General features: G+C 41.9%; 1 protein-coding gene across 1 annotated transcript in view; it reads right to left on the minus strand.

Annotated features, from left to right (window-relative positions):
- The window catches only part of SLC6A11 (solute carrier family 6 member 11), a 188,026-nt gene that overhangs the window by 94,063 nt on the left and 67,664 nt on the right, over positions 1 to 26,299 (minus strand). Inside the window, exon 7 of the mRNA XM_034775846.1 lies at positions 11,803 to 11,937. Within this exon, the coding sequence (XP_034631737.1) occupies positions 11,803 to 11,937 (135 nt within the window). The remainder of the gene's footprint in view (positions 1 to 11,802; positions 11,938 to 26,299) is intronic.

Consider the following 26,299-nt stretch of genomic DNA (forward strand, 5'->3'; position numbering starts at 1 on the left):
GCTCAGCTTGCCCTGGCGAAGCCAGACCGTCCCTTTTTCCAAGGGGCCCCTGCCTGAGATTCCCACTTGTCAGGGGTCCCCAGCTTTGGTCAGCTCTGACCAACAGCTTTCCTCCAAGTGCCTCTCGGATGGTGCACAGTTACTGCTCTCCTTCCAAACTCAGCTCTCTCCCCAGCAACTCCTGCCAGCTCTTCTCTGCTGCTTTCCTGCCTCTCTCCAAGTCCTCCCAGGCACTGACTCTCTGGGTATCAGGCAGCTTTCACCTACCCATCTCCTGCTTCTCACAGGCTTTGAGTCACCTAGTCACCTCCTCTCTGTGGCCCAGGTGCCATCTCTTAAGCCCAACTGGGAGTCAACTGACTAGTCATAGGTACACTGGCCTCTTCCCTCTTAAAGAGCCAGTGTCACCCTGTGACCACTCCCAGTGAGGCAAAGAATACAGGAAATACAAGAAATTAGTCAAATAGAGTAGAACCTCAGAGTTATGAACCCCAGAGTTACAAACTGATCAGTCAACCATACACCTCATCAGGAACTGAAAGTACACAATCAGGCAGCAGCAGAGACAAAAGAAAAAGCAACTATGGTAAAGTACTGTGTAAACTACTAAAAAAAATAAAGGGAAAGTTTAAAAAAAAGATTTGACAAGATAAGGAAACCTTCTGTGCTTGTTTCATTTAAATTAAGATGGTTAAAATCAGCATTTTTCTTCCACATATTGAAGATTTGAAGCTGTATTTAGTTAATGTCACTTGTGAACTTTTGAAAGAACAAATGTTTGGTAATGTTTGGTTCAGAGTTATGAACATTTCAGAATTATGAACAACCTCCATTCCCGATGTGTTGGTAACTTTGAGGTTCTACTGTAAGCAAAACATACATATTTAGTGGGAAATCTGATCCAATATGGCTGCAGGAGTATAACTGAGAGCAGAATATTGTCCTCTTCTCTTCACTATTTTTTTTCCATTTAGGTCTTTGAAAAATTGGCTGCATAAACATATGCAATCAGCATCAAGGCAGTAAATCAGCAAAGGTGTAGCTGACTCTGTCAGTGTTAGAAGGCTCATACATTTTCAGGTGAGTGACCTCTTTTCAAACCATGCTTCCAAGGAGTTATGTCCACCCTTTTCTTCAGAACTAAGGATCTTTTCTTACCACTTCAAAGGATGTGTTCAGTAAAAGGTTAATCAATTTCTTCTTTATTGTGCAAGTTTCTCTCTTTTAATATCCTGGGTGATTAAGCACTGCAGCAACTGGATATTTCGGAGGGGATCTCCCCTTTAAAAACTTAATTTTAAAGCATAGAGGATTTTAAGTCCTTCCCATCAGTACTCTCTCTTTGTAGGCAAGGAGGGGGTTGAGAATAAATTTCAATCAATTGTTCTTCACTTGTCAAGTTAGGATCCACTCATGCCCCATTGCTAACCCCGGCAGCATATGGTGAGTCCTCAGAGACAGGAAATTTGTAGGCATAGAGGTGCCATCATCAAGAGTATCAGCATGGGTAAATATATACAAATGCAGTTTTACAGTCTGCTGCCCATGAATCCAAGCAGTTGCCATACAAACAGAGACTCTTTTTCTTTCTGGTAAACATTATATAAAAGGTGCATGACCTTTCTTACACTGTTTCTTGCTAAAACCAAACAGAGCCATTCCTATAGTCATCTGGAAATACATATTAAAATGTAACATTATTCATTTACTCCCACCTTTAAAGCTAGAAGATAAAAGCAAATAACAGAATTATCATTAAAAATATCTCACATTCAGCCTCAAGATGGCAATGCAATTGTAATAGTTGCTTGCTTCCAATGCTGAGAGTTGAATCTCATCAGGTATTTTTCCACTGCTAGAGATAAATATCAAGAATGGTGTTATTGCTGTAGATATTGTAGCTAAAAACATGGACGCATTTAAAAATCTGGAAGTTAACAGCTAAAGGAAGGTAGATAAATACTAAACTATCCTCCCAGTTTGTACAATACATGATTTATTCCAATAGCATAATAGCTCTGTACATCTACACAAGATCCTAAAACCTGTCATATACCCTCACTATAACGAGTATAATTAGATAACAAGCACTAAGAACTTTGCTGCATCATCTTTTCTTTAAGCATTGCTTGTGCAGAAGTTTTTAGCTATATGGACACTTAAAGAAGTAATGATATGCTATTTTTGATAGAGGGAGAGGATAAAGTTTTTTATCAGGATAATAAGATAATAACCTGAAACTCAAAAACAATTGGACCAATTTCCGAATGAAGCACCGGAGTTTTAAAGTAAAAACATCATGCTTATCTTTCACTTATATTTATGCCAAATGTGCTGCCACTTGAACATTTGCTTTGCCTGAAGAGTAAGGTATTATTCTTATTTATGACTGTTCACTGAGCACCAAAACATATAGCTAAATAAAGATATGGTCCCAGCTCTGCACAGTAGGGACACGGGCGACAAATGGGACAAACATGAGATCATGAGTTATCTTTGTACTACATCACACATCTGGTCGCAGGTTTTGTTAAGGTTGTGTGTGCACGTGCATGTTATGGTTACTTTGGTATTAGTTAATTGCTGTGAACTCGTATCTTGGTGGTTACATTTTATATACCAGGTGGTTGTGTGTGCCCATATGAAATACGTGTACACATGTAGATATATACAGCAGAACCTCAGAGTTACGAACAACAGAATTACAAACTGACCAGTCAACCACACGCCTCATTTGGAACCGAAAGTATGCAATCAGGCAGCAGATACAAAAAAAAAAAAAGAAGCAAATACTGTATAGTACATTACTGTGTTAAACATAAACTACTACTAAAAATAGAAGGGGAACATTTTAAAAAAATTTGACGAGATAAGGAAACTGCTTTTGTGAATGTTTCATTTAAATTAAGATGATTAAAAGCACCATTTTCTTCTGCATAGTAAAGTTTGAAAGCTGCATTAAGTGATTGTTCAGTTGTAAACTTTTGAAAGAACCACCATAACGTTCTGTTCAGAGTTACAAAAAACCTCCATTCCCATGGGGTTCATAACTCTGAGGTTCTGCTGTATTCACTTACATATACATACACACATGTTGTGAATAATATTTTTAACTTGTGAATATATTTTTACATATTCCCTCCAACCCACCCAAATATTTATTATGATTTTTTTTTTAATTTCCGGACTAAGTGAATTTCCCCTTCTCTTTCCTTCCTGTCACTGCCTCCCTCCATACTCTGGACTTTTCTGTCAATCTCACTTTCTGATATTACCAAGTACAGTCCTTCTGGGTCAGCCCCACCACTAGGCTCCCAGACACACTTTACAACAAATAATCCACTTGCTATTCACTGTTGTTGTACCATCCATCCGTTTTATCTGTCTGCTTTGCATTCCTATGTCTTCCTTGTTCATTCTGCTGCTCTTTACAGAGTATGAGAAGGTGTGGAGGCTTTGATGCTCTGCTCTTCAGAAGGTCCATGGAGCAGAGCAGCAGTGGGGCAGAGAGAAATACCAATGGAAGTCAACTGGGGGCGTTGGGAGCTATTGGCCCCCTTCTCCTCACCACATGGCCCCTTCCTATCAAACAAGAAATTGAGCTGATGGCTGTTCATTCTATAAACACCTCTGTTTTATTGCAAGATCTATAACTTCCCACCACTCAAGAAGCATCAAATGAATTTTAAAATTCATTCTAGCTGCACTGAGACAGTTCAGGTGCTGTAGATGTATCTAAGCTGACACCTGTCCTCTTCCTAAAGACTTTGCCCTGCCATTCATTTATTTTCATATGCATGACATTTACATGTATTTAAATGCGAGGGAGATTACAAACTGCATTCCCTCCTCATGGACAAGTATAGTAATGCATGATACACTCCCAAATCAAGGGTTAATTACATTTGTTCAGCATTGTAGGACGCATTTATTGTTCAGAGATGGTTATGTGACTCTAGATATGCAGACATATTCCTCCCTAAAGATACTGTTCTCAGCTAATTTCTATAATTAATATTTTCATTAAAAATAATAATAGCAATTAGAATGAATAAAACAGCAGGTGGACAGCCAGTAATTAACATACAAGCATACAGTAAACAAGTGGTGTTTGTTTTTCTCTGCCTCTCTTATTTTAGGAATCATCAGCTTTAGTGCTAATGTAAATTGCTAGTGTAAGATGTGTGTCACAAGATAAAGGACCAAATGGAGCCAGGAAATCGTGAGTTCTAATCCCAGCACTGACACTAATGCCCCCCATGGCCTAATTTTTCAAAAGTGGCTAGGGATTTTCAGTGGCCAAACTGAGATTATTTAAAGGGACCTGATTCTCAGAGGGTGGGTGTTGAGCTTCAGACTTCAAGGGGACTACTCCTACGCTTAAAGTTAAGTGCATAAGGTCCAGAGTGCTCAGTATCATGTTGGCCTGCACCCTACACCCTTTTCTACTTCAGCTAGAACTCCTCCTTGCAATTCTTGTCCATAACATAACAGTTATAGAGTCAGAACACATGTGGATGGTCACCAATACACATTTTGTTACTGATGCCTTTATATATAGGAGATAGAGTTTTTAAAAAAAGTTTTAGACTCTGATCTACTGCTTCTCAAAACAAAGGCGTCACTGAAGTACCAATTCTTGTTCAATATAGCAGTGCCTACACTTTCATTTAATTACACATACCCTGCCCATGAAGCACATCTTACTATATAACTGAAAGAAAAATTAATGGGAAGAGTATCATTTTGTGCCTATTAAGGCATTCAGTCTATCATTATTGTCAGTGATCACTGTCCAAATATAACAGTACGCGTTTGGCAACTTAATGGCTCTTGGGATCTGAAATGGACTGCAAAAATTTTGGCCAGGGTTGCCAGCCACTACTAGAAGCAGTAACCAAAGTTGTCTGACAGCTGGTGGAATGAGCTGGTGGTCTCAGTCCAGTTCCCAATGTCCGTGTCTATAGCCTCTACCACAGCTGTCACCTTTTCTGGCAGATTCAGCAGAGAGTTTTTGGACCTAATCAATAAAACAGACCAAACTACCCTCTTCTTTCCTAGAAGCAACCCCTCCAGCACAAGAATTAAGGGCTTGTCTACAGTTAAAACGCTATAGTGGCACAGCTGCACCACTGTAGCGCTTCAGCGTAGACACTAATTACACTGACAGGAGGGGATTCTACCATCGGCAAAGGTAATCCACCTCCCCAAGAGGCAGCAGCTACGTCTACAGAAGAATTCTTCTGTCAACCTAGCGCTATCTACATGGGGATTTAGGTTGATCTAATTACGCTGTTCAGGGTGTGGATTTTTCATACCCTTGACCACTGTAGTTAAACCAACCTAATTTTCTAATGTAAGCCAGGTCTCAGACACATTAGCAGGAGAGTGTGAAGCAGTTTGTACTTCTGCTACCTAGGCTGTTAATAGAGAACTGACATCCCCAGGGCTTTCACCGCAGCCCTTCGCACTGGCACTCAAAATTCATCTTACAGGTGTTTATTTAATCACAAGCTGAAGCTATTTGAAACCTGAGATCGAGACCTCCCCTCCCACACCCTTACTACAGCCATTTAGATCAAGCCCCAGCACTATTCCATGGGACAGAGAACCCATATTTTGGATCTGTTACAAGCTCTGCTGTTTACATCTGCTTCTCTCTTTCTAAAAGGGAGCTGGACAACAAAGCCAAGGAATGCTCAGGTACAACTGATAATTAAATGCCCATAAATTTCATTAATGAAGAGTTAACATTGCCCCATGCTGGCTAGTGGCCTTCCGAGATGTGGAGAGTGGCTAAACTTATACCTCTGAAAACCAGGAAATACAGAGTTAAGCTACATGCCACCCTCCCCACAATGCAATCTGGCAATAGCCACTGGGAATGTTCAGTAAGGGGGAGGAGATGCCACAATAAATAGACAGGAGGAAGTTCAGAGGGTATGTGCTGTTGCTTGAGTCGTGCTCCACAGATTTGAATTCCATCATTTATCTGCATGCACTCCAGCTGTGCTCACTGTGTTAGGTGCAGCTGTACTGCACCAGCAAACCAAGCACGTGCTTGGGGCGGCACAATTTCAGGGGTAACATTTTGGCAGTTGTGCTCCCGGAGGTTTTTTTGTTTTGTTTTTGCTTCAGCAATTGTGCTCCCGGAGGTTTTTTTTTTTTTGCTTGGGGCAGCAAAAAACCTAGAGCCGGCCCTGACTGAATGGTGGAGGGATTAGATGGAGCAGCTTGGCAGAGCAGTGACTGTAATACGAGGCAAGATGCATTTGTACCTTGAGGGATCAAGTGTGTGTCATTTCAGCACTGAGTTTTGTAGGTCATCTCCACAGAGGTGTAGACAAGTGTTCTCTCGCCATGGGGATTGTCAGCCATCAGGTGGCATACAGGACAGTGGTCTCCAGGGCTTAGTGACGGCAATGTCTCAGAAGACATCTGTAAGGGTAGAGTGCCAGTGTGTGTATAACTGGCATACTGGGGATTGCTCAAAGAGGACAGAGTTAAGGTTGCGATGTGGGGGGTGGCTTGTACCTTAACGTGTCGTTTCCTGGTTTTCAGCAATGTAAGTTTAGCCACTCTACATCCTGGAAGACCACTAGCCACCACTGGGCAACCTTCACTCTGTGTTAATTAAGTTTCTGAGCCCTTAATTTCCTTGCTATTTAAAAAAAGAATTCTCAGCACCCCCATTTTCCACAGCCCAACTCCCACTCTTCTGCCTCTGGTTCCTTGGCAACAATTCAGTTAGCTGCAGAATGCACTGGCTGCACATTATCCTGCCCCTTCATCATCTCCTCATCTCCCATCTCTCTGTGCAGCACAGCCTGCTTCTCCCTCCCCAACCATCCTCTGCACAGAGAGGCAGGCATCAGCATGAGACCTGCAGGTGGAGGAGCGGGGTAGAGGATGCAGGAACAGTGCAGGGATTAGCATGGAGACATTTTGTGAAATGGGGGACAGATGTGGGAGGAGGCATGAGAGGAAGGATGGCTCAGTGGTTAGTGCCTGGGACTTGGAAGACCTGGGTTCAATTCCCTGCTCCATGACTGACTTCCTGTGTGACCTTGGACAAGTCACTTAGCCCTTCTTGCCCCAGTTTCCCATCAATAAAATGGGAATGGACCGTCCTAATTTCCTAGCACAGACCAGGCCTCAGAGATGTAAAGTGGTCCATTCATTTGTTTCAATGAGATGTTCTCAGCTAAATGAGAAAACCCCATGGAAATGAATGCTGCCTGAAGCAATACCTCTGAGAGGTGTGACCTGCTCCATTAATCTCAGTGGATATTCTCATCCTTCCCTTCCCAGTCCCCTGTGATATATGTCAGACATGCCCATTCTCAGCTCCTCAGCACAGTGTTCTTGGAGTATGTGCCAAGCATATCTGTTCTCAGCTCCCCATCCTGATTGGCAGGACTCCCCAGATCATAGCACACAGGACCCAGGAAGAGGGACTTAGACTACTCTCCTCCAAGGGTCAGCCCTTCCTGCAAGATTCCAGCTCACACGGGGGATAGAGAGAGGGGCTCAGACCGCCCCTCCAAGAGAAGCAGGGCTCCCAAGATCTTGACACACACTCAGGGATCAGGGAGAAGGGCTCATCAGAGCCCCAAATATCCCAACACAAATGTGGGAGGTGATAATGTGGGGCGGATAGGCCCTTGTGCTCCCCAGCTCAGCCAGCCATTCACCCCATATTCCCCTGCCCAGTATCTCACCCTTCCTCCCTCGCCGTAATCTCCCCTTGCCATAGCGGCAAACCTCTTCTTCTATTTCTCCCACTTCTCCACCCCCTAATCCTCCCTCCCCTCTCTGCACCCTCATAACCCCCACACTCCCAGCACTGCTCCCACCTACCCCCCACCTGGCCCCTCACTGCTCCCATCCCCACATATTCCGTAGCTCTGCATCAAACAAGTTATAAGAATCTAAAAAAGTTCGGAGCCCCTCACGCTAGGGGGCTGCCTATCAGGAATGCCTTGCCTATAAGCACACTCAGGTCCATTGTTCAGGAAACACAATTACATTATCCTAATTTTTTCATCTTCCCTCTAGTTAATCAATGCTAGTTGATTAATCCATGTTTTGCGCTTGTCTTTACTAAATTTAATCTTTTAGACCAATTCCTCAATTTATCAAGATCATTCTGAATTCTAATCCTATCCTCCAAAGTGCTTGCAACTCCTGCCAGCTTCACGTCCTCTGCAAATTTTACAAGCATACCCTCCGCTCTCTCATCCAAGTAATTAATGAGGTCAATGTAGAGTGACTGAGATCAGTTGGGGGACAATCAGAGCCAGAGTTTGAGTCCCAGGTGCACATGCAGAAAAAGTGATTTAATAAAATGCTAGATTCTTTTCAGGGGGACAGTATCCCAGGAACTCCTTGCTAAAATGACCTCAAATTGGGCCCACAAACAATACCCAGCACCTTGAGGAGGCAAATTGGAATGGGGAAATTTCAGGACAATCCAAATAAGTATTTAGAACATTTAGAGTCATTCTTTAAACTGAAAGTGCATCTGAACCTTAACTAAAGCAGAGTTGGCACTCTGCTATGACAATGTAAAAGTGATTGGTATAAGCTTTACAGATAGAAGGAACAAAAGCTGGCATTTTCAGAGCATGAGGACCCAGCCATACTGAAAAGATAGAATATAAAAATGAGGTAGAGAACTCAGCACTTGAAAGCTCAGAGGAACTGAAAAGACAGATGAATAGCTGCTTAGAAAGCTATAACAAACCATGGAATGCAAATCACACAAAGACAAAAGATGCAAGAACTTCACACTAAACTGTGCCTTGAAGAGAAACTTAATTTATTTAATCCACAGTAAACATACTTGGCACTGTGGTTCAAATACTGCTCTCCTAACACAGAAACACAGTAGTCTCCCTGGAACGGTATTTAAACAGACCTCCAGCTGACGAGGAAAACAACCTTTACAAGCACACATGAATTATACTTGAAAATTGTGGAGTAAATCCAAATAAACAAGAGTAAAGACAAAAACTGGAACCATGAATGTGAAGTTTAGTCCCATTGATTTCCTCTTGGTTCTTTTGGAAAAGATTCCATAATTATCTAGTTTATGGCACTTAGTTTCACAATACAAGAATTTCATATGTTGCAAACATTCAATATTTATACATTAATACACATAGTGTCAGCATCTCTCCTATTCTTTGACTACTAAAAAGACTGCAACAAAGCAGCACTTCCAAACTGGATGACACTCCAAATTCCATTTTAAACACTCCATCCTAGAACTGACCGGAGGACAATAATTCCATCCCATGACAACTTTCAAGGTTTCTGTTTTTGTTCCGCATTAGAAAGGAAACAAAACCTTTCAAATGCTTTTGTGAAATGCAATTATGTCAAAACGTCTGGGCTTGGCTTGAAAGTTGGGCTTTCCCTTTGGGTCCCTTTCTTGGGAAGTGGCCAGAGAATTCAACGAGGATCCCAGAAACCTTCCCCATCCCAGTCGATATTTCTCTGTGAAATGTTCTGGCTTTGACAAAATTGCATGTTTCATCAAAAAACTGTGTTGTCAAAAACTTCCAACCCGATCCACTCCATTACACCATCTTGCCATTTTTCTCATTAGATCTCAGTCTCAACTTCACTCTTTTCTCCTAATCTATAAGGAGGGGCGGGGGCTGCATTTTTTTAAATAATGCAGGATGAAGCATAGATATAGACTGATTGCAATCACTTTGCAATGGGGGGAAAGTTCACCTGTGAAAGTGTAACACTGAATGCTCCCCTCCCAAGACATTCTAAACTTAGCCTAGATACAACAGCAGAGTGGGAGGCACACTACTGGGCCACACGTGTCTTTTAAGAAGGTTCCCTGTGTTTCAAAGGCTGCCTAAGAACCATAACACGATGTGTGCTCGGCAATCACCATGGCAACAGTGGATTTCTTTACAAATGGAAATGGTATAGCAAATAGGCATGTAAAAACCCCTTGTAAACTGACAAACAAGCTACTGCTGCCCTGGGTTAAAAGAGCTTGCATACCCTCTTTCTATTAATTTTTTCCATGAATAAACAAGGGATGGGGGACGTGTGTTCACAGTGGCATGTGAGAAATCCACGTACATGCACAAATCCTGTTAACAGGCCTCCCATAACAGGCCTTGGAAAACAGAAGCAGCAATGTTTAAGCAGCATGCCTGGCCCCTCTCCTCATTAGATTTGTGCAGACCTGGAGGTTGGTAACTCTGGCTCCCTTAGGAATTTGACACTGGGGGAAAGTCACTGTGATGTATTGCAGGAGAAGAATGCAAAATGTGCACTCATTATTAAGACTCTTTGAATAACATCAGTTGTCAAAAATATGCAGGAAGGCAGAACAATCCTAATCAAAGCTGGACAAAGCAAACTTTTCAAGTTCTCAGATAAACATTTGACAGTCAGATTTGTGAACTGACTTTCAATTGAGCAAGCTTACTAAAGTCATTGCAGTATATGGGTCTATTATACATGGCGGAGAACAACTCAAAGAACAAGGAGACCACAACTTCATGGAATCCTAATAGTTTTCTCAGTTAGTCCACCCTACTTCATCAGACAAATAGGGGCGTCAGATTTTATTTCCATTGCTCTCCCTTCACTTCCCAATCACTTGTGTTTATTATACAACAAGTATCTACATTTCAGTAACAAGAAGTTCAAAATCAGCAACTTGATCTATTTTTCCAAAAAATGTCTTTAAATCTGACTGTCCCCTTCCAGTTGTTAGTTATTACCTAGCCATACTATTTCATTAAGGTGATCTTTACATGATTTAATAGCTTCAGAAGCTACAGGGAAGTAACTTGAAGGCTCACTGTGTTGTCATGTCAAAATATACTTTTGCTAAAAATGTTTTACAGTTCACCGGACAGAGGGGAGTACTTCAAAAAACGAATGTTGACAAAAAGTCCCAAACCCCCTTTTCAACTCCATTACATCTTTGGGTCCATCTAATGTCATAACCGCCTCCAGGAGTAACATAGTCTAATGTTTATTATGCTGTCAACCCCAGTAAGTGAAGCGCTGTCTGCAACCTGTCAGCTATGTAGAGCTGTGTCATTTTCTCTCTTAGATACCAGGCAAATGACAGTCATAATTGTTATGTTCCGCTAATCTGTCATCAAGGTCTCAGTTTAACCCAGCATTTAAATGATGATCTCTTCTATAGAAGTGACTAAAAAGGCACATTCTCTTCTTTTAAGAATTTATTGCTGCTTTAAAATGTTTAGAGATTTTTCATTCTTCTATGCTGTTTTATTTGCAAAGATACCAAATATGTCAACCCATTTTTATTGTTTTTTTTATTTTAAAAAAGGAGAAGCAGATTATCTGAACCATTCCACTGAGATTTATTATTGGGAATACACTCTAAGGGTGCACAATGTCAAAAATGCTCATTCTTTGTCAAACTCTGCTCCCGTTGAAATCAATGGTAAACTCCCATTGATTTCAATGGGGGCAGAATCAGGCCAGTGCTGAACACTTTTGAAAATCCAACTGTGACATGCTAAGGTGTCTCTAAAATATACATAAACAAACAACCATTCCCCCACCCACCCGACCCCCCTCCCACAACTACAGTATACTACAACTACTATGAATTATTATTTTAATGCCATTAAGGAATTTCAAATTGAAACGCATCTATTTACAATCTGCTACATTTTGGTGTATTCCAACTTTGAATGTAATGAAAAATTGGAAGCACCAAAGATTTCCACCTCAGAGATACAATGAACACGGAGCAAGTTTTGAACATTAGTTATTTGGTCCTACCTGTGGGTCAGACAATCGGGATAGGTCAGGATACAAGTAGAATTTTATTCCTTCAGAAGCCCCTGGTAATGTTACTCCTCGAACCAGAAGAATCAGTAGCATGACATACGGGAATGTAGCTGTTACATATACCACCTAGGGAGAAGAAGTAAAACATCAGAAAATGTTTTGTTTCCCCAACAAAAACAACAAGAAGACGGTGTTGTTTCTCTGGTAGTAATCCAGATATAAATACACACACAATCTTATGCACCCGCTGAATGCTACTTTGAGACCTAATATCCATGCTGGTCTTCTGCAGAGGGATGAATTTCATCCCCAAGCATATTCCTTCTTAAAGAATTTAGCCCCGGTAGGAAAATGGGCAAACACTTCATCACAAATAGAGCTGGGTGAATAATGGATTTTTCAGTTCACTGGCAATTCTGGGTGGGCGGGAGGGAACAGAAAAAAAATCATTTGAGATCAAACCGAATTTTTTTTTTTTTTTTTTAATTTTGGGGAAATAAAAGAGTTGGAAAAAGTATTTCAGGTCAAACAAAATGTTTTGTTTCAATTTTGCCATTTTAAAACTATTGATTTTTTAAAAATACTATTAAATGACATTTTGAAACAGAAAGTAAATTTTTGCATTGACACTATTGAAATGAAACATTTCAATTTAAAAACAATTTTTTTTAGTGTTTTTGTTTGTTTGTTTTACTGAAATATTTGGTGAATTTGCAAACTGTTGCTGAATCTGCCTTTTTCGGGGGAAAAAAATGGTCAACAAATTTCACCCAACTCCCGTCACAAACATATTGGGACATTCTCTCTAAGTAAGTTACTATGGCTCACTGCATAACAGTTAAACCAGATATGGTACAGTAGAGAAATTATTTGACTTGCCAGAAAATAATGTGCTGTATTACATGTTAACTATGCAGCAACCGATATTGGAAACAATGGTACTCTTATTACTGGTATCAATGTGTTTGGAAAAGTCAGAACAATAGAAAGTATAACCAAGGGAAGGAAATGTGGATTTCCCCCACACCTCTCCATTCAAGAGTCTTATACAGTCTGTTTTTTTTGCAATCAATTACTCAACACAGATTATTAGAAATCACACACCATACAAGTAGTTGATTAATAAGTAAAACAGGCATAACATTTTACTGTGAACTATCAAGTCTTTAAAACCCACTTCTTCAAACAAACCCACTGTGGTAGGAATGTGCCTACCCCAAAGCAACCCTCCCTCCCCCGGCTAACTGGGGCTCTCCAAGCATTCTCTGCCTCAGTCTCCTTCCCAAAGGCTCTGTGTCTCAGTGCAAAGGCTGCAGTTCTCTCTCTCAAACCTGATAGATCCTAGGCAATCCTCAGGAGGCCTAGACTATTCGAACTGGTCTGTGTGAGAGATGTGGCTCGCCCTCTGGCCAAGTTACAAACAAAATTTGACACTCTTCCTCAATAAACCCACATCCTCTCTCTGCTAACCTGCCATGATGGGCAGTATTTTGGCTTGTATTTGTTTGTTTTGTTTCATTTAGATGATAAGATCTTTAGGCATGGAAAGTATCTTGTGTCTGTAAAGTACTATGTATATTTGTACCACAACACATGTTTTATAACACAATATCATGCCAAGCTTTTGCTTTGAGATTTGAAGTATTCTGTGTAATCCTCCTACAAAAGGTAAAGTTAAGAACGAGTTTATAAATAAAGCTGCCAGGACACAGAAATACCTCCAGTCCTGAGCTCTAAGGTGATGCAGTTAGCTATACAATGAGACGAGCTCAGCATCACTCTCTGTGATGTGCCTGGGGCAGTCCCAGCACCATCACAGAAATGTAGAAATATATGGCTGGAAGGGACCTTGAGATAAGTCATTGATTCCAGCCCCCTGCGCTGAAGCAGGACCAAGTAAACCTAGATCATCCCTGACAGGTGTTTGTCAAATCTGTTTTTAAAAACCTCCAATGACTGGAGATTCCACAACCTTACTGGGAAGCCTGTCCCAGAGTTTAACTACCCTTAGTTAGAAAGTTTTTCCTAATATCTAACCTAAATCTCCCTTGCTGCAGATTAAGCCCATTACTTCTTATCTGACCTCCAGCGGACATGGAGAACAAGTTACCCCTGTCCTCTTTATAACAGCCCTTAACATATTTGAAGACTGTTATCAGGTCCCCACCTCAGTCTTCTCCTTTCTCAAGACAAGATTAAACATGCACGTTTTTTTTTTAAACTTTTCCTCGTAGGTCAGGTTATCTAAACCTTTTATTATTTTTGTTGCTCTCTTTTGGACTCTCTCCAATTTATCCACCTCTTTCCTAAAGTCTGGCCCCCAGAACTGGACACAGTCCTCCAGCTGAGGCCATCTTCCTGCCCTCTCAACCATTTTCCTTTAGACTCTTCTCCATGGCTCCGGGGTTTGTACTGAGACACAGGATGGAGGCTGAGCAAGCCAGAGAGAAGGAATGGGAAGAGCAGCATTGGGCACACATGTTGCCTGTCTCTAGTCCCATGGATAGCTGTATTATCTTCTCCATGGAGTCACCCTTAAAGGTCTTGGGGGCGATGGCTGGACGGTGTCCAACAGAGCCACACTGCCAGATGGGAGAAGGCAATGAGGGCCAGAGCCTGTGTGGAGGTACAGGGCCTCTGCTTGAGTAGTCTAGGCCTCCTGAGGATTGCCTAGGATCTATCAGGTTTGAGAGAGAGAACTGCAGCCTTTTCAATGGGAATTTGGGAGTGGGTTCTCCAAGAGGGGATGATTCCCTCTGCAGGAGGGGACGATCTGGGCCAACGATGTTTAATTGTTTAATCAGATGTCAGGGTAATACATTCCTCTCAAACAGGCATGGCCCAAGGTCTGATGAAAGGACTAGGAGACAGGGAATCCTGAGTTCTAATCCCAGCATTGACACTAACTCGCTCTGTAGCAGTAAATCACTTAGGCATAAATTTTGAGATGCGACTAGTGATTTTGTTGTCTCAGTCTCGGGGTGCTCACACCGAGACAGAACAGGCCTAGTTTTCAGAAAGTGCTGAGCATCCAACCCCTAAAAATCAGTCTGCTTCTTTGTGTCTCAGATTGGGCACCCAAAAACAGAGTTACTTAAAATCACTAATCCCCTTTGAAAATGTAGGCCATGTCTTCTGCCTCAGTTTCCTCTCTGTAAAATGGAGATGACACTTCAAAAGACTGCATGGATTAATTAAGGATTCAATAAAAATGGAAAGCCTTGTTCATGTGCTAAGTATGGTTACTGTTCACTATTGATGGAGAAGCCATCTCCTAAGACCAAGTGATTCAACGCTCACTAACCCGGTGCTTCAAAGGGACAAAATTCCATACAGCTTTTTTTTCTTAATAAGGCTGACAAATAAAAAAATGTGAATAAAAGGAAATAAGGATGAAACGCAGTGAATGAGACTGATCCTGCAGCTCTCTCCTGGCTTCAGTGACAGCTCAGTGCATGGAGACGCCACAGGATCTAGCTCAACAAGATTTCTGTGCTTTTTTGTTCATTCATTTCTGCAATTTCAGTCTCTGTGCGTTGCATTCCCTTCCCTCCCCTAAAATTAATGGCTGCTGTTAATACCAATAGTCACGTAATCAGGTCAAATGGCTGACGCTGGGGTCACCGTACCTGAATTGAAAGAGTAACATTTTCTTGGATCCTCCTTCATTATGTCATATTACTTCACAATCTGTCATCTCATGCAACCTGCCATTGCACCATATCATTTTACATCAGCATGCAGACTGCCCTTTCAGACACAGAGATATTCTTCCCAGAGTGCACCAGTCAAACTTCGCAATACACACAGTTTTCTACTGAGGGTGCAATTACAGCTCCTATAAGCCTGAGCTTCAAAGAGGGGGAGGAGGAACCTTAGAAATTCATACTTCCACAGGCAAGGAAGGAGAGAAGAGATCAGCCAAGGATACTTCTGCATAACAGCAGTGCAGTTATCACTCCCCCATACAGCCATCCTGGCATGGAGGGTAAATGCCCTCACTGGGACCTTTGGCATTGCTGAAGGTATTGGAAACCTCACCCCGAGCTCCTTGATTTTCAGTCTGTAAGAGCCAAAATACAGCTGGTACCTGTGCAGCAGCATTAAGGGAGGGTGGAAGGGCTCTCTGAGGTCTCTCCTCCCTCTACCACTGCCTTGCAGGGAGAGAGGTACCATAGCACATCATTTCTACCACACGCCTATGAATCCAATCCAAACCACAGGTAAGAGGATAAACAAGAGGAGTGGCTGATAAGAGAGAGGCCTGTGGACAGGTGGGAAGGATCTGGAGTGTTTACAGGCTGTGGCAGCCCTTTTGGCCAGTTGGCATTGCTATTAAAATAAAAACAAGGGCGACTTTTCGGCACTCATAAAGCAATGGAGCTGCTGGAGTTCCATGCTCTTCTTGAGCTGAAATGGCCAGTGAAAGATGCTGGATTTGTGATGTGCTGAAATGGGGGCTGGGATAGGAACCCCCCAAACTTAGTTCCATTATTGGCTATCGTCCAATTTTCAGCTTGCTTCTCCAGGCCTGCTGAGCCCCCGGATCCCTCAGGGTTCCAGTTTTGGAATTCTCATTATGTTTGTGTTTATCATGCTGTACAGCACCCAGGGACGTGACAGGGGTGGCTTTAGAAATCAAAGTGTTGTTATTATTATCACCACATCTGCAGGCATTAAAAGTTTGCCTGAAATTGTTTTCTTTTCTTTCAACATGTCAAACCTCTCTGAATATAAATGTGAACACAACTGTTTCTAATTACGTTGAATCCTGTTTTAATTGACTTTAATTGCTTGGTGTGTTAATTAGCATGCCAATGCTCGGAATGCTTTTTCCAGCTCTCAGCGATGTCGGAGCCATGCTGGTGTCTGAGCACTTGGGAACAAAATAAATGTTTCGGACACACCCGTGTCAGCACCAAGTTCTTTTATTACAATATGACAAAGGGCCAGATTGACAAAGGTATTGAGGTACCCAAAGATGCAGTTAGGCACCTACTGGGATTTTTAAAAGCTCTTATGCAGGTTGGACACCTAATTCCCATAGAAAATCAGTAGGACTCAGGCTGCATCTACACAGTTCTGCAGTGCAGACTACGGTGTGTGTGTGTGTGTGTGTGTGTGTGTGTGTGTGTGTGTGTGTGTGTGTGTGTGTGTGTGTGTGTGTGTGTGTGTGTGAAGTGCATGCTGTAACTCCCCTGCGTGTAGGGCCGGATTTACACCTGATGCGCCCCTAGGCACAGCACTGTCAGCACTCCCCTGCCCACAGCTGACCTTCATGTTTTCTTTAAAAAATGAAACTTTTAACCCACTTTTAAATTTTAGGCATCCCTAGGCACTGTGCCTAATTGGAAATCCGTCCCTGCCTGTGTGGGCACTGCTGGTACAAACTAAAAAGTACCTCATTCACGTTAACATAGCCCTGTGGACTAGCTACCTTGTTGCACCAGCAGCATGCTCATGGGGCATGCGCTGCAATTCACGCCATGTAGACAAGCCCTTAGGCTCTTAAGTGACTATATCTCATTTGAAAATGGATCTTGGGTTCCTAAATCGCGTAGGGCTAGATTTTCAAAGGTATTTAGGCAGCTAAAGACTTCAATGGTAGTTAGATACACAGCGCCACATTTTTAAAGGTGTGTAGGTGCCTACTGGAATTTTCAAAAGCACACCCATTGAACTCAATGCCTTTTAGACACGTACGAGCTTTTGAAAATCCCACAAGGCATCTATCTGCCCCTTTGAGTGCCTAAATACCTTTGAAAATCTGGTCCTCAGCTACTCTGAAAATTTTACCCTAAGTGAAAAGCTAGTCTTTGGGATGGACAGATCAACAACCACCGCACACAGATTGTGATGCAGCAGGCTCAACTTGTGAGAGATGGCAATAGGTAAAACTAACCCCAGGAGGAAACATAGATTACATCATTAACCTGTTGAGAGAGAGGAAGAAGCACTTAGCACAATGAATTTAGCCACGCAGCCAGAAAAGTTAAAAATAGACTGCTCAGGCTGCAGCTACAACAGAACATGTCAGCTTGATGTTCACAGGCTACATCACGGCAACTTTTATCAGGATGAATCTTAAATAGGGAACTGGCTGCAGTGAACTTTAATCCTTTGCTTCGCTCTTGCTGTGACCACAGCTGAACCGCCCTTTGGTGGGGAAGGAAGAATTTTCATACACTGGTAAGTTTCATTACCTCCTGTCACCACAAGATAATACAATTACGTTGCTATGATGTCAGTGACATTAAAACTTTAGTTGGTTCCAATTGCTTCCTGTGTAAATACTTACTGGCCATCACCACAGGTTGGATGGTACAGAACACAAAACAATATGCCAGATCATGGGAAATGAGATTGTCTGAACTGCATTCTGTGTTTTATCTATAATGTTATACAAGGTTTTTTTACAAAATGAAAGTGTTCAAGTTCACTTAGGCCCAGATTTTTAAACCTATTTAGGTGTTGCTGCCCGCAGCATTGCATTACCTAACTGATTTAGGTGCCTACAGCTCATTGTCAGGGCAAGCACCCCCATTAATATGCCTGAACCCTGCTTTTGAGAGATGCACCTTTACGGTAGTGGTTCAGTCTCCCTGTCTACTGCATCCTTCACCTCTCCTGAGAATGCAAAAAGGAATGACAGTTAGTGCTCTTTGTGGTGTACTGTAGACACCTCTCCTCTTATACTTGGATTGACACTACTAACATATTTCAGACTGACTACTGAACAGTCGGCAAGTGGTGATGACCTTCAGCACTTGTCTACACAGGGAAATGGACCAGCAGAACTACAGTGGTACAATTATATCCCTAGAATTTTACCTAGTATAAATCCCTGTGTAGACACACTATTCCAGAATGAAAGTGATTTTCATTTAATTATTTTTGCATATCTTATGTTGCACAAAAATAGTCACTTTTATTCCAGAATAAAGAGTCCATACAAGAAGTTATACCAGCATAACTCTAGATGTATAAAGAACGACGAGTACTTGTGGCACCTTAGAGACTAACAAATTTATTTAAGCATAAGCTTTCATGGGCTAAAACCCACTTCTTCGGATGCATGCAGTGGAAAATACAGTAGGAAGATATATATATGTACACAGAGAACATAAAAAATGGGTGTTGCCATACCAACTATAACGAGAGTAATCAGTTAAGGTGGGCTATTGTCAGCAGGAGAAAAAAAAAAACTTTCATAGTGATAATCAGGATGGCCCATTTCCAACAATTGACAAGAAGGTGTGAGTAACAGTAGGAGGAATAGTTCTACTTTGTGTAATGACCCATTCACTCCCAGTCTTTATTTAAACCTAATTTAATGTTGTCTAGTTTGCAAATTAATTCCAATTCAGCTGGTCAATTTCCCCACGTGGACAAGGCCTAAGGCACTACCAGTCTGGGCTAGATTTATACTAAGAACCAGCGGCGGCTCCAGGCACCAGTGCTCCAAGCGTGTGCCTGGGGTGGCAAGCTGCAGGGGGCACCTTGCGGGTCCCTGCGAGGGCGGCAGTCAGGCAGCCTTCAGCGGCATGCCTGCGAGAGGTCCGCCAGTCCTGCAGATTTGGCGGCGGGTACGCTGAAGCTGCGGAACTGGCGGACCTCCCGCAGGCACAGCGCTGAATCCGCGGGACCAGAGACCTCCCGCAGGCATGCCGCCGAAAGCCGCCTGCCTGCCGTGCTTGGGGCGGCAAAAAAGCTAGAGCCGCCCATGCTAAGAACCTACAAGAGAAAGATCCAGATCCCATTATCAACTCTTGCACCATCCTGCCCACCCCCCACGTATTTATTTTATAAATTCAAATTCCCTTCCAAACCGTTGCAAATAATCATACCATACTGTGACATTCTACAAGGTTTTCCCTTTCCAATATCAATGTATGCAGCAAAACTGCCAGTTTTGAATATGACAATATGTGAAAGGGTTTTTTTTTTTTGCTTATAGGGAAATGACACACAAAAATGGAGAGAACCAGCCGAACATCTAACTTCACTATTTGCGCTCTCTGTGTTGCAGTTTTATTCACCATCATCTGCTTTTATCCTGGTATGTTTATCCACAGAGAGCAATCTGCTCCAGAATTGTGTTGCGAACCATTCTTAACCAGATTGCTTACAAATGTAGATTTTTTTCTTCCTAAACTCTGATGAGTCATACATGATTGCAAACAGTTTCTCTTGGAGTAGAAAGCAGTACAAATACCGAGCAGGTAAGAAAAGTGACAGCAATAGGCTCAGAGAGAGGAAGATTATGCATCAGAGATAGGGAAAATTCACTATGAGTTCAATATGGTGAGCTAGAAAATAAAGGCCAGCAAAGGACATTCACTGAAATTACATGAGAAACTTGTTAACTGTGCAGTGTTCAGAGAAAGCAAAAACTTTCTACATCTGCCATGACATCATCAGAGAAAGATGCACAGATTCTAACACTGCACTATTCGTGGATTATTGGCTGTGAGGCCACAGTGTCTCTCAGAAGTTACAGGAGGTGAACAGGGAAATCACGGTGGGAGATTTGGTTCAGTGCTGCTAACCAGGAGAGGGCAAGAGTGGCAGTCACCCTGAGCATTAACTTCCAGTAACTAACTGTAAGTATTTGATATTCAAGGTATGGTGGTCAGTCTTGATTGACCACATAGATCACACAGCGTATTCCTAACTGGAAGAATCAATTGTCCATAGCAAAAACTTGCATTTACAAATTCAGACTTAATTTTGTATGTATATTCTTCAACAGTTGCTTAAAATTCACTGTTTTGGCAAAGATTCCTGACACCAAACTTGTTCGCTAGAATAGAAAGCAAACATAAAAAAGGACACACACATGGTTAGAGAAATTTCCCTGACAAACTTGAACAAACATATCTGATTTTTTTTTTTTGCAGTGTTTGCCTCACCTTCTAATCATAGCATTTCCTCCCTAATAAAGAAAAACATTGAAAGGAGATGAGATTCTAATGAGAATCATTTCATGCATTATTCATACCTTGATAATATCCAATATACTAAATGTTCTACTATGGATTTTCCATATCCAAAAGGAAGGAAAGCTATACGCGTTTTTGCTATTATGTCATGGTAACATGAAAAAAAAATCCATGACATAAGAAAACAGAAATGTTGGCAAAATGAGACAGAAATGCATCGGTATAAACTACATGAACAATTAATCCCATGCCCAACTGTGACAATTGTGATAATTGTGCAGGTAACTAGCCAATTATATATCTAACTGGTCATTTGCATGCACAATTACCATAATAAATGAACAACCACAACAAATGTGCACTCAGATTACACTGATGCATTTTGCACATACAATTTTGAGCATGCAGGTTTAAAAAAACTGGGCTGAAAAATGCAGCTCAACCAGAGCCTTGAAGCTCAGATCTGAATCTATTGTAGTTTCAAACTTTCCTCTCGTTCTGGGGTGTTCGTAGGTCACATTACAATTTGGGTTCAATAAAGAAACAGATCTCTGTCAAACTCAGAGTAACTGCAAACCCAGGGCTCTTCTGTGGGCTCAATTCTAATTAAACAGCCACCTAAGTGAGGCTGCTGACTATAAGTGGAGTAGGTTCCACAGGAGAAGGTAACTACACAAAACTGCTTTACCTAGAGGTCAATGTCATAGGCCAGCACTAACTCCTGGGGAATTTGTTCCCCAATTTTACATAGGGGTTAGCCAGTGGATCCACATAGTAACAGACCTACTAGCCATATCCTCAAAACACCCATGTAGTCGTATGGATGGAGCCTGCTCTGAAAGACTTCGGACCTCCCAGTGCTGGATCCGGTATACTGTCTCACCTGTACAGTGGTATCACACTGCTTCGGCTTCCTACCAGGCCGTACATACCCACAGAGGAGAATTGGCAGATTATCCCCTAGACGATAAATATTTTGGGAGGTAACTCAGGAACAAAATATGTTGCCCTTCATCCCTTACCCAACCATTGTCATTGACCCTGCATATACCTTGTATATTATTAGCATAAGGGCTCCAGTCTTTATTGACTTACAGGTCTTCATTGGCTTCTGCTGGCTCAGGCCCTAGCTGAAGACCGGTGGTGAAAGGTCTGCCCAGGGTGGAGTGGGGAAAGTCAAAACAGTGCAAGGTCCCCAGAACGCATGGTTGACCTAGGATCATGCCAGCACAGCACCAAAATGGCCAGGAGGGTGCTTGGCTGAGGAATTAAGGGATCTGTGCTGACCCAGAGCGTGCCCCAGGCAATCTCCTCTGCTTCAGTGAAACCCCAACAGTGACATAAATCTGTCAGAATCTCTGGGGAGGGCATCAGGCCATACACCAGCTGTGAGCTTCCTCGCAACGCAAGTCTTCAGTACTGCACAGGGCACAACTTCCATCCCCACACAGATGCCAGCAGGAATCAATGAAGTGCTCCTCCCTCCCCAGTCCTGAAAATGATATTTTGAAAAAGTGACATAATTTACACCGACCTCAGGAACCACTGTAGTCAAAGAGAGCCAGTGAATAAAAAAGGCATGAGTGCAGCTGATTGCAAACAGTAATCTGCCCCAGAGGGAATTACTAATTTGTTAAACTATTGTACTCTCACAAATGGCATATGTTCTTAATACAAAACATGTGGTGCAAAAGAACATCTGTGGTGTAATGTTTCTAATTTCAAAATGGGAAGGTGGATGTGGCCTCTAGCAAGAGGAGCCATCACACCTCAGCAAGCAGGTACAGCTCTATCAGTGTAAATAAAAAATAAATCACACCACTGTAAGCTCATTAGTAGCCCTGGCACCCACAGGGGTTTAACCTGGAAGGGCTGGTCACTTAAATTAAAAATGATCTCCCCCATAAATGAGAGTGTGGAAGTTTTACTGTAGAGCGGCACCTGAAATGCTATTCATAGGTGTCCTACAGATGCAAATATTCTGAAAGAAGAATGCAAATTTATTGCATTTTGTAAAATCTACTGTACAAAGAGGAGGAAATGCCAACTACTGTAGTTATGGGCAAGAAAGAGGAGGATGGGTACGAACGGAGATGCAACAACAGCAAGTTTCATCTGCTATCTTGGAAAAGCTCAATAATTCAAGCAAAGCTGAAATGTTTAAATATGAAGAAACCCCAACAAGCAGGAAATCATCACAGCCCCAAATACCTCAAAATCAAATGCTGCTACTTAATCAAGTAAAAGTCAACTTGAAATCTAAGGGATGAATTTTAAATATCAATTGGGACTAATAAATCAGCTGACTGTTATTTTTGAAATGGTCTTTAGGGGTCTTTAAAAAGTACAAGCTCTTCTAAACCAAAGCTGTTACTAGGCAAAAGCTTCCAGGATTTCCAGATGCTGAGCGCAGTTACACCTATGCAGAGAGACCAGTATCGAGCCTAGACAGCTTTTAACAGGGGTTGTGGTTCTGGATAGGGCTGGTAAAGAATAACCCCAGGCTATCTCCACTAGTTTGACTTTCAGCTAGAATTTACAATGGGCCAAACTCATCCCTCAATATCACCGAGTACATTTTCAGTCTTCGGTGGAGTTACACTGGTGAATATGAGGGACGAATTAGGCACTATGTGAGTTTGCTTTCTAGAGGCCAATTTTACCACTGGATGTGCACATGCAGCCCTCGCTGAACTCCCCTGAAGGCAGAGCTCTGCCCTGGCTGTCCTAGCTGGAAGGGTGTTTAACACGCCTGAACGGATTCTCTCTCATGCTCCTTTTCCTTTGATCAGGCAGCATTAATGGGAACTGCTTGCATCTCCTCAACCGGCATAGAGCACTTCCCCCCACCCCCAGAATGGGGATGTTTGTAGAGGTATCACAACCAGAGCTGCTGTTCTCCGGCTATTCCCAAAAGGGGGAGGGTCTCTGGGGGGCCACTGCCAACTGGCATAGGTTAGTTTAAGCCCCAGGCTATGCTAACCTATTCAGGGGCTTAAACTACGGTGGAGCCAGCAAGCCACAATCAGTTTCCTGACAGGTCTTCCCCTTCACCCCACCTCTATGCCAAGCGGGTGTTGGCTACAGCATAAGACATAGCCAGTTTATTTTTGAATGAGAGTGATACTTATTTAGTAGAACACATACATATGTTTTTGTCCCAGTATATTATTTTCATATTTTTGAAATAACTACAAATATTAAAAGCCTGAACCATCAACATTTAAAGGGAATTTTCTTTGCAATTCTGCATCAGCCACAATCCCATGTTCAGCCTCTCTCTGTGTAGTCCATCAATCTTCTAAGCAATCAGACTGACATCCAGTGGTCAGTGTTAAAGTTTCAGCACTCACCAGCCATTACCACTGTTCTGGGAGATACCACAGCGTTTCTTAATACTTTAGAATAGGAAATATCTCAGAAGCTGCTGTGCAGTGAGTGTTGGTAAAGGGTAATATTTTAATGTCACCCTCTATAGATAACACAGACATCACTGCAGTATCTCATAAATCCACTCCCTCTTTGCATTCTCTGTGATCATGAAATGGGGTTGTGTGTTGAGATGATTCATGCTTTTACATCATAATATACAATCTATCTTTTATTATTTAAAGAAAAGGCATTCACTTGTCTACCCAAAAGAGGAAATAAAATTGATCTTGTTTCTTCCCCTTAGAAATCCAGGTCCTTATCACCTGTTCACTGGTGTGAGATGTATTTATTGTAAAATGTTTGCAATCACAAGTGTATCTTCAATAGCTTCACCACTTAAAATATAAACAAACATCCTCTGTCTCCATCTTTCCTTTGCATTTCAACTCCCTGCACCTATTACATTAACCATAGTATTCTTGCGGATCACACCTTTATTATATCAATGGAGTGCCTGAAAAGTACCTCCACTAGTACAGCAGTTGTTCCCAACCGCTAAACCACCCATGCCCTGGTTACTGAACTTCCCAACCTGAGCGAAGGGCTAGTAAGATGCAGAGTAAATATGAGGGAAAGGAAGGTCTTGTGGTTAAGACATTGGGCTAGAATTCAATCTGGGTTCAGCTCCCAGCTCTGCCAAAGATTTTCTGTTCACCCTTGAGCAACTTACTTAATCTCTTTGTGCCTCAGTTCCCCTGGAAATGACACTACTCCCACCTTCTGTCTGTTTGGCTTATTTAGAATGTAAGCTCTTTGGGTCACACGAAGTCTCATACTACATGTCTACATAGCAGCTTGCACGACAGGGCTCTCTCTGATCTTGGCTGGAGCATAATAAATAATAACACTGTATAGCAATGAATGTCTGCTACTTCAGATAACAATGCACATATCTGCCACCCACAGGAAATGTGGACATTTTATCTCAACTTCAAGTAGTATTAAGTTATTTCTCACTTTGTGTGATCCATTGTAATAGCAGAGCCATGTGTGCCCCTGTAAAGTGCCATATGACATGATCATATATGCTTAGGACCTGCTGTCGATTTTACAACTTAGGTATTTTCCAAGTGTTCAGTAGTAGAAGTGAGTAGCAGGTGTTTTGTGGCCACCACATCACTCTGGGAGTGCCAAATATTTAGAGTAACCAATGTAGCAATGGAAGCTCCAGCACTGAAGCTGTGTTTGTCGCTCAGGTAGAAAGGTATGTCATTATGCTTTTGTAGCTCTTTACACTGGTTTTGTATTGCATCCATTGTAGCTGACTTCAGTGAGATATACAGAATTAAGGTTTGTAAATCTCACAAGAGCAACACTGTAGACAAAATAACCAATACAAAGAAATCCAGTACTTTGCAAAAAAAAAAAAAAGCTAATGGATTGGCCTGTAGGACTAAAGGAAATGAGCATCGTTCCCACCAGGGAACTTTGATGTATTTCTAATCCATGTACTCAGGGTACTCAGATACTATAAGAATGGATATCACAGAAATCCCTGTAATAATAAACATCTTCAGAAATGGAGTTACGCCAATTTACACCAGGTGAGGCGCTGACCACCCTATATATTCAGAAGCTCATTCTAAGTAATTTATTTCACCTGATCAAAGGAAAAATCAAATGGAAGTATCTTTAAGGGAATTCAGACAACAAATGGCATGCTGATGTGAGTATTCCTGAGGTTTATATTCCCATCTTGGTACATAACATTTTATGTTCAGAACTTCTAGGGGGAATTCTTACTGCTTCTATTAAAAATGGGTTTAATATTCCTAATATGTAAACTAAAGGCTATAGGAGGCACTATACTCAAGGGTGCTGCATGTGCGGAACGAGGCTGTCTATTGGCCTAACTCTGCAATCTTTGTTTTAACAATATTGGCTTCATAGAACCTAACAGAGAGTTACCCAGCAGAAATACAAGTTGTACTTCACCCGCCAAGCCCCCCAAAATAACTACCAACAACAATACTTTAGCACCTGAAATGCCATGCTACCTACAGATCACACATCCCCCCTCAGAGAGCTATTTTCTTGTTTCATTGCTTGGCTCCAATCTTCCATCTGACATTTTTCTGTTTGGTTTTCTGTTTGCTTGTGTTTGTTTATTTGTG

The sequence above is a fragment of the Trachemys scripta genome, chromosome 7 (genome assembly GCF_013100865.1).
Source record: "Trachemys scripta elegans isolate TJP31775 chromosome 7, CAS_Tse_1.0, whole genome shotgun sequence".
In the NCBI taxonomy this organism is placed as follows: Eukaryota; Metazoa; Chordata; order Testudines; family Emydidae; genus Trachemys; species Trachemys scripta.